This window comes from Nelumbo lutea, chromosome 4 (assembly GCF_056320005.1).
Source record: "Nelumbo lutea isolate HS-2025 chromosome 4, American lotus-T2T, whole genome shotgun sequence".
Taxonomy (NCBI): Eukaryota; Viridiplantae; Streptophyta; class Magnoliopsida; order Proteales; family Nelumbonaceae; genus Nelumbo; species Nelumbo lutea.
Genome location: NC_142687.1, coordinates 96,621,911 through 96,636,803, shown reverse-complemented (window position 1 = coordinate 96,636,803; position 14,893 = coordinate 96,621,911). Strand labels below are relative to the sequence as shown.

Below are 14,893 nucleotides of genomic sequence, written 5' to 3'. Positions count from 1 at the left end.
AAAAAAAAGAAAGGAAAGAAAGAGAAAGAAAGGAAGGAATGAAGGAAGAAGAAAGAGGAGGAGGAGGAGATGCTCACTGGTGATGATAAATGCGACAACGACAACAGTGGTTGTGACAAATAGCAGAGGCAACATTTCTACCTTGACCCTTTCTGCTCTCTCTCTCTCTCTCTCTCATCTTAGTGATCTCATATCTAAGATCTCATTTCAGTCCCTCCCCCATCTCTACATCACTTTTTTTCTCTATTAATGATCTTTGAAATAAAAAATTAAGTATTTTATTAAACTGTGTACCACTGCATGGGTCGAATGGTTTAGTGGTTCAATCATTTGGGTCAGCATTTCTCTTAACCATTTCAACAATTCTTTGCAAAATAACGGTTCAAGGCCAAAATAGGACCAGTGACCTAACCAATTACTGGGCCAAATGGTTTGACTGTCCAATCTAGTCAAGTTTTCAAAATAGTGAGTTGACATGGCTTTTCATTACATGGGTGTGGGGAGTTCAAGACACTAAAAGCTTGGCTGCAATAAATTGTTTGTTTATATAAAGTGTTATTATACAACAAACAACCTTAATTTGACATAGAAAAAACTACTTGTAAAGTAAGAAACGAGATGGAGCCTTAGGCCATGTTTGGTTCAACCCTCATTCTTATTCATTCTCTTCAATAATGAAATTCTACAACTAACAAAATGTGTAGAATGAGAAAATGTTACTAGGAACCAAAAGCTTTTTCATTCTTCAAAGAAGCTTTACATGGATGATCATAAGGTCTCCAAATCACCAACATAGAATTTTACCAATAGATGGCAGGCAGTCAATGTTTGTCAAGGCATTGACAAACATTTTATGTTGCAAGTTACCCTAATTTTTCCGTGATGCATGGGACATAATTATTTTTTCATGCTGCAAGCTACCTTGATTTTTGTGCCATAAGCTCATTTTTCATTCTAAAAAGAATAAAGCCTAAGATAATAACAGTGTAACCAAATGGTCTCATGTTATCTTATTCTTGCCTTGAATAAATAAGAATAAGAAGAATAAGGCCCATAGAAGAAAACCAAACATGGCTTAATTTGTTTGTAGGAATGAGCTTCTTAAACATGGCATGCTACCATAGGCAAAGGGTAAAAGAGTACTTGCAACCAAAATTCTTTTAGTACAAGGCTACAAGCAAAGGATTGAGTGAAGATAGTCTTTCATAGGAGGAAGCTCCTAGAAAGCCCAAGCTAAAGTTTCTTTGTTTGTAGGGTTTGTGGTTTGTTATTGCAGAGACTTGGGATCAAATCCCATTGCCACCAAGGTTGGGGGATTATGGGTGTGGGTAAACACTAACCAAAACTCTGCTCCTTACACGCACATCCTACCATGCATTGGGAACAACTCCCATAGTTATTAGTCATTATTCACGGGAGATGTTCCCAATGCACGGTGGATGTACGTGTGAGGTGCCCATTTGTGAGGAACAGATCCAATCACTTCTAATTAGACCAAAAAATTGATCCAAACCGAAATGTTTAGAGTTAGGGTCTATCACTTCCCCGACCCAATCCAATTGTAACGTCTACTTCCAAGTTATGCTGCGTTTGGTTTATCCTTACCCTTCCCTTTTTTCCCCGATCTTTTCCTTCAAACCAAACAGGCAAACACAACTAAACCAGTAAAAAATTTGAAGATTTTTGATACCTCATCAATCAGAAATTGGTGGAGGTGACGTGGGCACTGCAATTCACTGCACGTGCTCCCTTCTTAATAAAACTCAAAAAAGAGAAAGAAAAAGAAGCTTATCGCCATTGCCAACCATGCTGAGTTACTTTACTATAGGTATGTTTTCGGTCCTAGATTCTTGAATCTTGATAGATAGTGAGTTGAGTTACTTTACTATAGGTAGGACTCACTGAAGTTTCGTCCTTCGCATCAGTCATGAGATCAGACTCCCGCTCTGGATCTGGACCCAAACCCAAACCCAACAACAGTCACGAGTCATTTACTTATTAGTCAAACAGCAGGGTCAGATGGGCAGGAGGTCAAGACTAAAGAGAGACAACAGTCTACAGTGCTCCGTGCTACAGCCTAGAGAGAGAGAGAGAGAGGGAGAGAGAGAGAGAGAGAGGTTGAACGGTTGAACACTGGAACTCTTTAAACTGTTGATCTCTTCACACGTCAAACAGTGTGCCAGTCATGTGGTGGGTAAAGGTGAAACCTCTGTACTGCAACTCCCCTTTGCTTTGCCATTCAAAAATCAATATTTATAATTCAAAAATGGTCCCCTCTATTCTATTGGGTCATTTATTAGAATACCCCTCTAATTTTTTAAATTTATTAAAACTTACCTTTTCGTTTGCATTTTATTAAAACACCTTCTATAACTTGCAATTGATTTATTTAATCGACTTTTTATTAGATTAAAGTAAAGAACTGACATTCGAGTAAATTTAATTAAAAAAAAATAAAAATTACATTAGAGACAAATAACCATTTTATTTGGTTAAATTTATTTTTCTATTAAGGATATTTTAAGGTCAATTGAGTAATTAGATTGAAATTTGAAAAGTATAAAGAGTGTTTTAGTAAAATAAAAAAACTATACGATTGGTTTAAATAAGCTCGTGAAACCATAAAGATGTTCTAGTAAATGATCCTATTTCATTTTACAATTTATACTTTATAAGGGTTTTATCGTAACTATAACATTGTTGTGGGCTATTCCGTAAATTTCCTTCTTTCTTTTCAGTCTGGCGGTCCAGGGGTTTAGACCATTGTGTCTCCTTGGTCCTTGGCATTGAGTTAAGCCAAACTGAGCGGTAAGGTAATATCTTGTGGGGCCGTACATGGGGCGTCCGTTGTCAAGCCCTCGGCCGTTGATTTTTACGTGGTCGCCTTTAGCGTTGTCAAGCCTCTACCTGATTGACACGTGTCCCGTACATCCTACTTTCCATACTCCTCTGGTCGATCGTCACTAATCACCACGACAACGGAGACGATAAAGAAAGAAGAGAAAGAGAGAGGAAGAGAGAAGCCGTTAGTTGGCTCGTTGGGCTTATGTCAAGATGGGACCCATACGTGACGAGGCCCACATCGCAACGGAAAATAGAGATGTGTATTAGGCTGCAGAAATACACACAATTATTTCCCTGTTTTTCCCTGCAACGGCAAAAAGCTGAAAGACATGTCAGAAGACTTTCACTACTTTAATGCCATCGACCCATCCCCGTACGCCTCTCTCTCACTCTGGACCCAAAAAGAGTGGTATCTGGTATTTCCTCCCCGCTTTCTTGCCTTCCAAAGCGGTTTTGGCTTTTACACTCCTTTTTAAAACATCCGCTCTTATCTTTCTCTCTCTCTCTCTCCCCCTCCCAGACCCAGTCACAGACACCAGAGCCTCCCTTCCTTTCTCTCAGTTGCAGCAGATCTGTTGTTATTGCAGTTTCAGAGTATAGTTATACCTAACTCCTACTGGGTCTCTTTTGGTTTTCTTTTCCTCTGGTTAAGTGAGGAGCCAGCCCATGTATAAGCATGGAAGCCCAAAGCCCACCTTGTAAGATTGCTCGTGTTGCTGAAAATGGTACTCTCTCTCTCTCTCCTTCCCTCTTCCTCTCTTCCCCCCCCCCTCTCTCTCTCTCTCTCTCTCTCTCTCTCTCTCTCAAGTCTGAAGTTTTTCTCTTCTTTTTCTTTTGGTTTTTTCTTTTATTTTTTGAAGGAATTGGGTCGATGGGAGCAGGGTCACCTTCGGTTGGGCTTGGGCTCGGACTTGGGCTCGGGCCTGGGCTTAGCCATGGAAAGTCTGGGTTCACCTTTCTTCAGTTGCAGGAGCTAGAACACCAAGCTCTTATCTTTAAATACATGGTTGCAGGCGTGCCTGTGCCTGTTCATCTCGTCCTTCCTATCTGGAAGAGCGTTGTAAGCTCATACGGTGGTGTTAATGGTGGGATCTATCAACACTACCCAAGCTGTAAGTCCCCAAATATGCGTTTCCTTTGACCTGGGTTTCTGGTTTTTTAAGCTATCCTCTTACTGGTTTCTCCATACTTTTGTTTTCTAATAAATGGGTTTTAGGTTGATTTAAAGCTTTTTACCTTGAGAGGTTGAGGGGGGTTTCCCTTTTGAAGGTCCCTCTTTGTCTGATGTCACTTTCTTTCTCTGTGTCAAGGATGCAAAGAAACTAGCTAGTGATCTGATGTGGGTTTTGTTTTGTTTCTCTCTTTGCAGTCTTAGGTTGCACAAGTCTGTGCCTTGATTACAGAAACAGCATGGAACCTGAACCAGGGAGGTGCAGAAGAACAGATGGGAAGAAATGGCGTTGCACCAAGGATGTTGTTCCAGATCAAAAATACTGTGAGAGGCACATGCACAGAGGCCGTAAATGTTCAAGAAAGCATGTGGAAGCCTCTCAAGGTGGTGCTACTCTCCCTTGTACTGCTGCTGCTGCTACTTCTGCCAACGCCACAACCAGCAAAACAAACAACGATTCTCTGAACTCAAACACCAATCTATCCATCTCAATCCCAGCAAATCTTGAACTCATGACCACCACCACCACTACCACCACCAACACCAACAACAACAACGATGTCAGTGGAAGCAACACCAGCAATAACATCAGCAACAGCAATGCTGGTATTAATGTTTCTCCAAGCTTGGGTTTTTCTCCCAAGAGTGTCCTTCAAAGTGGCACCTGCAAAACTGACTCCTCATTGTGAACAGGGGGACCCTTCTCCCTCCTTCTTGTTTTAGGGTTTTAGGGTGCAGTTTGTTGAAGGATTCAATCAAAACTCCTTGCTTCAAATGGGAGAGACAGTTATTGCTGGTTTTGTTTGGTGGAGGGGGAGAAAAGAACTGATGGGTTCCACCATTGGTTAACTTTTTAGGTTTAAAGGGAAATATCATGTTTTTAGCTGATCCTACATGTTTGTTCAGATCTTATATATGCTTCTACTTTTCCTCTTATGCTCGCTCATATCATCCTTCTCCATTCATTCTAAATTTTTAATGGGTTCTCGCCTTTCAATTTCATTCATGGAAGGGTGGAAACTGTAAACCTTTTCCGAGCTCTGTGAATATGTTTGAGCTGGTTGGATGATGTGGGGCTCTCTGCTTCTCTTTTTTCGGTTTTTGTCTGCTAGCCTACTGGTAAATATGATCTGTAGATCACTGTAAACTTTCTATACTAGATCCAAGTCCGATTTCAAATTCAGTGGATCCGACCCGAAGTAGTGTGTATTGGATGATCGAGGGTTTTTCTCATTATTCCATACGAGGAATCGGGGTTGGCTAAAAGTGATACAGTCTACAGAAATGGCAAATTACTTCATCATTCGTTCTACTTGGGACCAGAATTTGGAAACAGCCTAGCATGGGCTGGAAATTATTATTATTATGGGCTGGAAATTATTATTATTATTAAAAGAAAGTTCACGAAAATAAAATGGAAAAATCTTTTGAAGTATGCCATCTGGCATGACATAACTATTAGGAATTAATGGTTCTTTGTCCTCTCCTTCTCCGGCACAAAAATTTCATCCAGGATTCAGAAATCTTTGAATCCTGACCTCTCTGAAAAGCGGAGAAGTCTCGACTCTTGAGAATGATTCTGAATTCTGGTATCTGAAAATGAGTTTTGGGGTCTGGGGAGAATTCGGAATACTTTTTTCATGGTCATTGCCCATTTTACGTGAAAATCCAACAAATTGTTCACGTTCCACGTTAAAGTAATCATTCTTTTGGATTTTAGCACTTTGCCTTTAAAGTAATAGCTTATCAGAATGATCAAAATGGTGGTCATGAAGCACTGCATGACTCACTTTTTAGGCCGAGCTCTGCTATAACCTGCTATGTTTCCAAACCCTTGCCGATGAAGAAACAGAATTTATTGAATTTGTGTCGAGGGTTTGGGGGTGTACATGAAAAACCAAAAGATTGAACTAGACCGAGAAAAACGAAACGTAAAATGTAGTTAACCCAACCGGTCGGTTCGATTTCGATTTGGGATTTTTGAAAAACCTTAGGACAGGTTTGATTTTTGGGTACTTTACAAAAAAATCGATGGTCAATTGAATCGATCAATATATATTTTTATGTATATTTTATATATATTTTTAATATATGTCACATTTTTTATGCATTATATATAAATATATATTTATTATATATATAAATATATACTTATATTATATTTATAATGATTTATTTATTTATAATATAATATTGTACATACATTTGTATAATATATTATAAATATAAAAAACCGAAGAACCAAGTTAGTTAAAAACCGAAATCAATGAACCAGTTAACCGGTAGTATCAATTCAGTTTCATTTGGAGAATTGGAAAAACCGATAGCATCGATTTGATTTACAAAAAAAGTGTCATGGTTCGGTTAACCGAACCGTGGACACCCCTAGGCACACGCACACCTTAATTCAAAAGAGATAATGTGCTTTAGCAACGGAATTTTCAACATTTTGGCAGTTTTTTATTCTACATTCATTGATTTTTGAATGGAAAATTTAGTATTAAATTTATCATGCTAGAAGGATATGATACCAGAAAAACCATTGATCAATCAAAATTCTTCGTGAACTTAGAAAATAAAAAACCCACCCTAATTGGGTAAAACCCATGGTTTTTGAGTCATCCTTGACCCGAACAATCAGACTATTTGGCCCGGGAACCGTCTAGGCAATTGGTTCCATTTTACCCTAAATTTGATCTCTGGTCAAAACTGTTGAATTAGTCAATAATCCGTTGACCTAGACGGTCGAACCGTTGAGCCATCAACCCATTCAATGTTTTTTGGTTATTTTTATTTTATTTTTTTAATTTTTATTATCAAAACGGGCCATCTATTCGACTGTCGACTCAAAAACTGGTGACTAGAACGGTTCCATTTCTGGGTCATTTTTTAAAGACATGGTTAAAACCACTCGTGAAATGAAAACCACCTTAATTGGTTGGTTACCATCTTTATAAAAACACCTCGTGAATTTAGAAAAAACCACCCCAATTGCTTAAAACCCCTCATGAAATGAAAACCACCTTAATTGGTTACGACTTTTATAATACCAGTTTATTGTATATGTAAGATTTTTTTGGTATATATAATGACTAATGTACACGAACATGTGGCTCATGTTTTGATACCACAAAATATTGTTTTTTTTTTTTATCCAAAATTGATAAGGGCGGTTTTAGGTCTGTCTATGTCGTGAAAATGCCCAAAAATCCCAATGGCTGTGTATGTGAAAGGCCCCATCTTTATTGGCTTGGTGTTGCTTCTGCTGTTTATGGGGATCGCCATCTACTTCAAGCTTTGGGTTATTGATTACAATTTCTCATTTGAAGACAAAGATTGGATGAGGTGTGATTCCATCAGTTTAATACTGGCATATATTGCATCAGTTTTCTTTAATTTCCTACTTTTTTCCTTGTTTAATGGACTATGGTTGTTGATATTTATTGGCTCTTGTTCTTCTTTCTCCTTTCTGGGTTTAGAAGTGTATCATCGACAAAAGAACGCCATTCCTTTTTCTTGAATTCTTTTCGTAGGTAGGATGTCCTGACGATTAATTAGGGATAGTTTTATAATTTTATATATTTTCTGTTTAATCAGTGACAGAAGAGAGTTTTCTGTTGAATTTTTATTAAAATGAAATTAAAATGGTGGTTTTTATAATTTTCAGAAACTTTAAGAGAGATATTTGTATTTTATATTAAAAATAAAAAACATGAATAACAAGAAACTTATCAAAAAGCAGCCAGGCCTATTTGTTATTTATTTATTTATTTATTTATTTATACTTTGACTTGGCATCACTGTCAATGAAGATGTCGATGATGGGCGATTGGTGAGGGGGAAGGCTTCCTGTCTGACTGAGGATAGGTCACTCTTATGCCCTTTATCAAATGCTACTTGGTCGACCAAATTAAAGCTCCCTTACCAGATTTCATGCCAAACGATACGTAGATGTGAAAATATTGTGGAAGCATTGAACAAACTATGTCTTTGATTCTTCGTCGCCAATTCACCTAGGTTCGTGCCTTCTTGAGTGATATAGAAGAAATACTCAAAGAAGAGTTTTCAGTTGTCAGTCCTTCTAACCTTTGTCTATACCTTAACTCTCTCAACGGTCCTCTCCTCTCTCTCTCTCTTAGTCTCAATCTCTCTGTAACCTCTCAGTTCGTCGGGGATTTAGGTCTCTGATGGGGATTCATCCCTGTCCGGGTCGGGGATGGAGGAAGGATTCCTTTATCCGCCGGGGATCGGGGACGGGGATGGAGGGTGATTTGGAGGTCGGGGTCAGGGATGGGAAATGCAATCCCCACCCCGAACCCGCCCCGTTGCCATTCCTAATGAGACACGGTCACCAACGTGTAATGAGGTCCCAAGATAAACAATGCTGAAGTTGAAGAATTTTAAGTAAGTTTGAAGAATTCTGATGGCTTAATTCAAATCTCAACAACAATATCATCAGATGGGTCATTCTCGTGCAAACAAAGTCTGCTAGTTATCTAGAAACAAATGATACGCGTCGTGAATTCACAGCTAATGTATAGAGTGAGATTGTGAGAAAACTCACCGAATAGTATGGAACGGCTGAAACGACGTTGATCGGCTCTGCTGAATCGGGAGATGATAAAGCATAGAGTGCTGCCTGAAAGAGTTGTGTTGAACCGGTACCAACCACGATGTAACAACCTTCTGTTTCAGTGTTGGCCACCAAGTGATGCAAGCGTCTGATCTCTTCCGCTAATTCCGGCTCCAGAAACCAGCACAAGTTTGTAATGTCGAAGAAGTAGCTTGGCGATTGCCAGACGGAGATCACCACTGTGTACTTGTCCCCCATCTTCTGCCAATATGGCTCGAACATTTTTGGATCACCACCGTTAAAAGTCAAATAAAAAATACCATTAGGCGTTAGTCCGAGAATATGAAATTACTGTATCTTGGGACGATCTACATATCAAAAAACCAACTTCAAACTGTAATTGAAAATGATGGAAGCAAATAACGCACAGGCTTCAAATTGGAAGCTTAATTACTAGTCAAGGTTAATAACGGAGTCAGAGGGGAGCTTCTTGGTCATGCTGTTTTGTTTTGCTTGGAAAGCAATAAAAGAAGGGGAAGAGTGGTCGTTAATGCGCACCTCCTGCTCAGTACCAGGCATCCTTCTTCTATTCTCTGTTTAGTTACCGTTAGACGACGCGAAAACAAAAAAACTCCTGAAAACTCGAACAAGCATTGAAGAGAGAGATCTCATACGGCTCCTTACCTCCCGACTGTCTTTGATTGTCAGAGGCGCCCTGTACTAGCCCTCCAAAGCAGCCGTTCTTCACCATCGGAAGTGAGCTTTCCCAGCCATCGTGCACCCCCATCCGCCGGAACAGCTTCTGGGTGACGTTTAACGGTGAAGACTAACATCTTTCTTATCTTGAAGTGAATTTCCTTTATGAAATACAATTTAAATGAATATTTTTGAAACCGGTTATCCTAGATAACCGGTATTCACCGAACAAAGAAGTGGAATGTTGATTAGATTTTCCCCTTTTATCAAGTTTTGTTTTAGCCTCTTTGGTGAAGAGTGTCTCTAGACATGTCAAAGGTTCAAAACTTAAATTGGTAAAGAGGTAGAGAGAAAAAAAAAAAAAAAACTTTACAATTCTTTTTTAATAAAACGGGAGGACTTTTCTAAATCTTTGCCTTTTCTATTCAAGAAAGTTGGGATCATATTTGAGTGGGTATTCTGGTAACCCTAATTTTCTTAAATAGAAGAGGCAAGAATTTGAGACTCTTAATAGAGGATCGGTTTTGGTTTGATCAATAGATAATCCGATCAGATCGGGTCAGTTGAAAAAACACTACTAAACTGACCCAACCCGTAAACGGCCCTAATTTTAGAATCATTGCCTATTTGTACAAGTTCCATCCTTCAACTTCATGTCTGCTTTTCCGACTGTTGGGGGCATGCTAGGTGCTACCCAGTCTTGTCTAATAGCATTATCAAAATATTAGTTCAATAATCGTCAATTTTATTTGTACTATACAAATATACATGGAAGTACAAATCAAAGAAGTTTAAATTCTGGTTCACCTTTGCTTTGTTTTTGATTTTATTTTACTCCTTCATACTGCAATTTGCAAACAAACAAAACAAATAAAATTCAAAGCAAAAATATATTGGAGTTTTCATTCAACTCTTTTATTTTCTTTGGTAGAAATATTCAATTGATCATTAAATTGTGGTTTTATGCTTTTGCAGCAATTAAAATAAGATTGCATTAAAAAAAGGAAAAAAAAACTACTCCTAATGACCAATTTGAACGTTTAGTTTGATTCAACTGTGAGAGCAATAAACCCTAGTGGTTTCATCTTCCATAGATATTCGAGGTTGATGGTGTTGCCATTGGAATTGGGTTTGCAGGTGGGACGTTTAAGGCTAGATGGAAGAAACAGAAATTAGTGAAAGAAGCTGAACGACAACCCCATTTGAAGAATTGAGGAGACCGAGGAGTTCCATATTTTTCCATGAAAAAGATGGGAAAAGGCTTCCATTTTCCCTTTCATTTAAAGGGACCTTTATACAAATAGAGAGAGCAGATAGGCCATTGTGCTAGCTACAAAACGATTGATGATTCATCACACTCCATGATAGAACTTACAGGTAGTTTTAAGGGGTTTTACAAACAGTAAGGAAGTTCTAGTCCATTCCCTAAAATTTAGGGATAGTTTAAGATATCTCTTCTTAGGCTGTATTTGGTTGCAGTGCAATTTTATTTGCACTGTTATAAATGCACGAGAGTGAAAATGAATAGAATGCAAATTCTGATTTAATTTTGTTTTATGTTTTATTCCATTTGGTTTCAGGTTCCATTTTACTTCATTTGTATGGCACTAGAAATAAGGCAAAATTTAAAACAAAAATAAATCAGAATTTGCATTTATATCATTTGCACTACCATTTTAGCTCTGCTAGCTACCTGTAGCTGCTCCTGCTTATAGCTGGAAGACCTCTCAAACGAAACAGGATTTTTCTCTCTTATTCTCAGTGCCGGTAATATAGTAAAGGCGAAGCAAATCTAGATTAGATACGGGAAGAATTTCTATCGAAGATCTCTCTGGATCTCTTTCAGAAAGGAAAAGTTTCTGGAAGAATTTCTATCACAGGAACCGTGGCTAGTAAAGGGTTTCCCCTTGCTGCTGCGTCGATGGTATCCGAAAGCGGGCACTAGAACGATGGATTTCGGAGCCTTATGTTTAAAGGTTAGAATCCTCAAGGTCGGAAAGCAAACTTGGTGAAAGTGGTGGGTACCCCGATCAAAGAAGAAAAGGATAAGGGATGATGACTCAGAGGAGATGAGAAGGAACCGATGTGGAATAGAATTTTTCGAATCAGGGTAATAAGGATGGATGTGAACAAACCTCCGGCTATCGGCAACTACGACACTGAAGAAGACGGAACAAAGGTATGGTATGCTTTCCGGTATGAAAAGCTACCAACATTTTGCATGCGATGTGGTCTAATTGGACATGAAGAAGGAAACTGCAAAAGCATGACGGATAGCCAGGTGATGGAAGAGCTAGCAAGAAGAATGGAAAGCCAATCAGTCGAACAAGAAGGGGGCGGAGAGGATCATATGCGTCCCATCTTAGAGTGATGCGATGAATTTAAGGTTATAAACAAAAAAAGAAAGGGTAAATTTCTTAAATTACTCTTATAATTTAGCTTATTGACTTTCCTCACCGTTAACGTCCGCTAACAGAAAAACAAAAAGACTATTTTACTCTATTCTTCTTCAAACTTTTAAAATAAAACAAGGAAAAGGGGAAAGAAACGTTGGTTCATCAAAACCCAACGATCTCTGTCTCGTCTCCACCTCCATCGCCCTTTCCCAAACCATAAAGTGGGATGTAAGTTCTCTCTGCACTTGTCGGAGCAGCCGTTTGGAAGAAATCGATGGACAAGTCCATCAGCTCTACACAGTCTGCTAAAGTCGCTTGCTCTCTTTGGTCTAATGGTGTGTATAGTGTACTTAACACGGATTTGACTTCCCTATGGCCGCCATTTAATGGCTTCCCCGTACCAGCAACAGCAGCACAGTAAGGTGAACAGTCGGCAGGCAGCCCAGTAAGGTGAACAGTGGAAGAATGGCACCATGTAGACGCGACGAGAGGGAGAGAGAGAGGAGGAGTGGAAGAATGGAAGAATGGCGCCATTTACTGGGTTGTCTTTGATTCTGTACAGGCGAGAGGAGAGGGAGAGGGGGAGTGGAAGAATGTAAGAATGGCGCCATTTACTAGGTTGTCTTTGATTTCTGTACAGAAGGGACGAGAGGGAGAGGGGGAGTGGAAGAATGGAAGAATGGCGCCATTGACTGGGTTGTCTTCGATTTCTGTACAGACGAGACGAGAGGGCGAGGGCGAGTGGGGGAGCAGTTGAAGGAAAGAGAGAGCAAGGCAGCCAGGCAGGGGAAACAGTCGCCATACGAGAGTGTTCAAATTTGAGTACTACCTCTCGTACTTCCCACGTGGCAGTTCTCGTGCTTGCCTCGTGCTAATACAAATTTAGATGTGCATATAGTCGCCATGCGAAGTCTTTAAACTCAAACAGCGATGCCAGTGCCGGAGACTCCCCTTCTCCCCCTCGAGCCGACACCAGTGAGTGGCTCAACCCTATGAGGGTATTTTAAGGCAAACTTGAAGGGTTACATGGTGGGATTTTTGAAAAGGCGCTTTTGAATATAAAAGGGTAACTTTGGGATTTTTCAAAATTATAAAAGTCACGTGATGGCACATTTGAAGTTATTAGGATGGGACAGTCAATTTTCAAACAGTAGGTACACTTAGTCAATTAGTTAAACCGTATTTAAGAAATTTATCCAAAAAGAAAAGAATAACGATATAGAGAGAAGCGCGCATCGTGAGGAGAAGACGCTCCCCCCACTAGAACCCTATAATGCCACTATGGAGGTTGAGTTAATGGTTTCACCTGAACCGGTTACTCGAAGAGACTATTGCGGTGGAGTTAAAGCAGTAGAGAGGAGAAGTCTGTTCTAGGATAGTGAAAACTCAAGGCATGAAATCAGAAATATTTTCACCAGTGATGAGGAATTTCCGGTGACCCTCTCTCAGGAGATCACTCGCCGTCGAGAAGGAGCCCTGCATGATGAGCAGAGTGGAGTTGGTAGAATGGTACAAGGGAGGGACAACGCGAATTAGACTTGGATTGGACATTAGTTAGAAAATGAAGGCGGAGACCAATATCTTTTCGAGTTCGGCTTTAGTCAGGCACTGATCGCGCAATTCGTCCTCCAATTTGTGTAAACAGTTGAAGCATACGAGGGATGCTTCACGTCGTTAGTTAAGCAAAACCCATATTTTTCGAGTACTCGTTCTCTTTTCTCTCCCCCCATCTATTTGGCGGCGACTTAACATCCATTACCACCGGCAACTTAACAAACAAGCATCACCGGCGGACGGATCAACCTCAGGGAGAGGTTGCTGCTTGAAGCCTTGTTCCCTCAAAACAGCTCTCGCCATGGTCACCAACTCTCTATTACTAAGTCTGGTCTCATGCTCCTTCAACACCATCTGAGCAGCGTTACTAAATGCCCCATATGCCTTGTCTCCATCGTTAGTCGGATTCATGTCCGCAGATGACTCGTTTGCCTGGTAGCCGCTGAGAAGAATGGTTGCATGTGGGTGTAGAGACCCCACCAGACGGCTCTGAAGCTTTTGCAGGCGGAACTTGATGCTTGCGTCGCCGCCAAAGACTTGGCATAGGTGGGTGCCAATGTCTAGTGAGTCGATGCCGGTGAGTGAGGTCAGGTGCTGTAGGATAGAGTCCAGAGGGATGGGCCTTGGGGTGATGGGCTGGCGGTGCACCGTTGGCAAAAAAAAGCCCTCTTTGCTCTTTCTTCTTGTTAATGAGGCTACCGTTGTGGTAGGAGTTTGAGATGATGGTGAAGCTTGCTCCCTTTGGCAAGCCATTCACAAGGTGTCAGAGATCGACGTTTGTTGAGGAGTTGAGTCAGTCATGTTTGCCATCCTAAACGATTAGGGTTAGTTTTCATGGAAGAAAAAGAGATGCAAAGAAGACAATACCTGATGTTGATCCATCTGCCGATGATGGTTGTTTGTTGATGGCGGTAATGGATGTTAAGTCGCTGCTTGGTGGATGGGGGAGAGAGAGGGAGAAGAGAACGAGTCACTCTGTGGCACTCGAGAGGAGAGGAGAGGAGAGGAGGGTATGGGATTTGCTTAACTAACGGTGTGAAGCATCCCTCACAAGCTTCAACCTAATCCCAAAGATTAAAAACCCAGAGGAGCCTGGTCATTATAGGCCAATTAGTCTTTGCAACACTGATCAATAGACTCAAGCCCCTCCTAAACAAAATCATCAACGAGAACCAAAGTGCATTTACCCCGGGAAGATTAATCCAGGATAATATCCTAATTGCCAAGTTATTAACTTTATGAAAAAAACAAAAGGGAAGAAAGCTTGAATGACTTTAAAACTTGATATGAATAAGGCTTAGGATAGCGTTGAATGGGAATTCCTTAAAAAGGTGATGCAAGATTAGGTTTTAGAAACAAATGGGTGACCTGGGTAATGGAGTGGGTAATCACTGTTTTCTATAGAGTGCTACTAAATGGCTCCCCAAATAAACCTCTCTACCCAGAAAAAGGAATTAGGCAAGGGATCCTCTTTCAACAAATCTCTGGGGTCACATTTGTCTTATTGTCTCACATTTGTTTTTTTTAGATGTCAGTTATCTATTCACGAGGGCAGCTCCAAACGAGGGTCAAATCTTGTTGGACTCGATCAAAAAACAGGAGAAAGCCTCAGGTCAAGAGGTAAATCTGGAAAAATCTGAAATTTATTTTAGTAGAAAC

The 14,893-nt window shown here is 40.1% G+C and overlaps 1 protein-coding gene, 1 long non-coding RNA gene and 1 pseudogene across 3 annotated transcripts; 1 reads left to right on the top strand and 2 right to left on the bottom strand.

The window, feature by feature from the left end:
* Positions 1-3,221: 3,221 nt before the first annotated feature.
* On the top strand, positions 3,222-4,961 carry GRF9 (growth-regulating factor 9). Its single transcript, XM_088982800.1, has 3 exons — positions 3,222-3,569; positions 3,705-3,956; positions 4,214-4,961. Exons 1-3 carry the CDS (start codon positions 3,521-3,523, stop codon positions 4,702-4,704), a joined length of 792 nt encoding a protein of 263 aa, XP_088838926.1. The 5' UTR covers positions 3,222-3,520; the 3' UTR covers positions 4,705-4,961.
* Positions 4,962-8,405: 3,444 nt separating this feature from the next.
* LOC148862029 (uncharacterized) lies at positions 8,406-14,586 on the bottom strand. Its single transcript, XR_016112537.1, has 2 exons — positions 14,102-14,586; positions 8,406-8,849 (listed from the first exon to the last, which is right to left on the bottom strand). It is a non-coding gene; the product is annotated as an uncharacterized LOC148862029 (long non-coding RNA).
* On the bottom strand, positions 10,909-14,012 carry LOC148862030 (metacaspase-9 pseudogene; annotated as a pseudogene). Its single transcript, XR_016112610.1, has one exon. The product of XR_016112610.1 is annotated as a metacaspase-9 pseudogene (transcript).
* Positions 14,587-14,893: the final 307 nt, after the last annotated feature.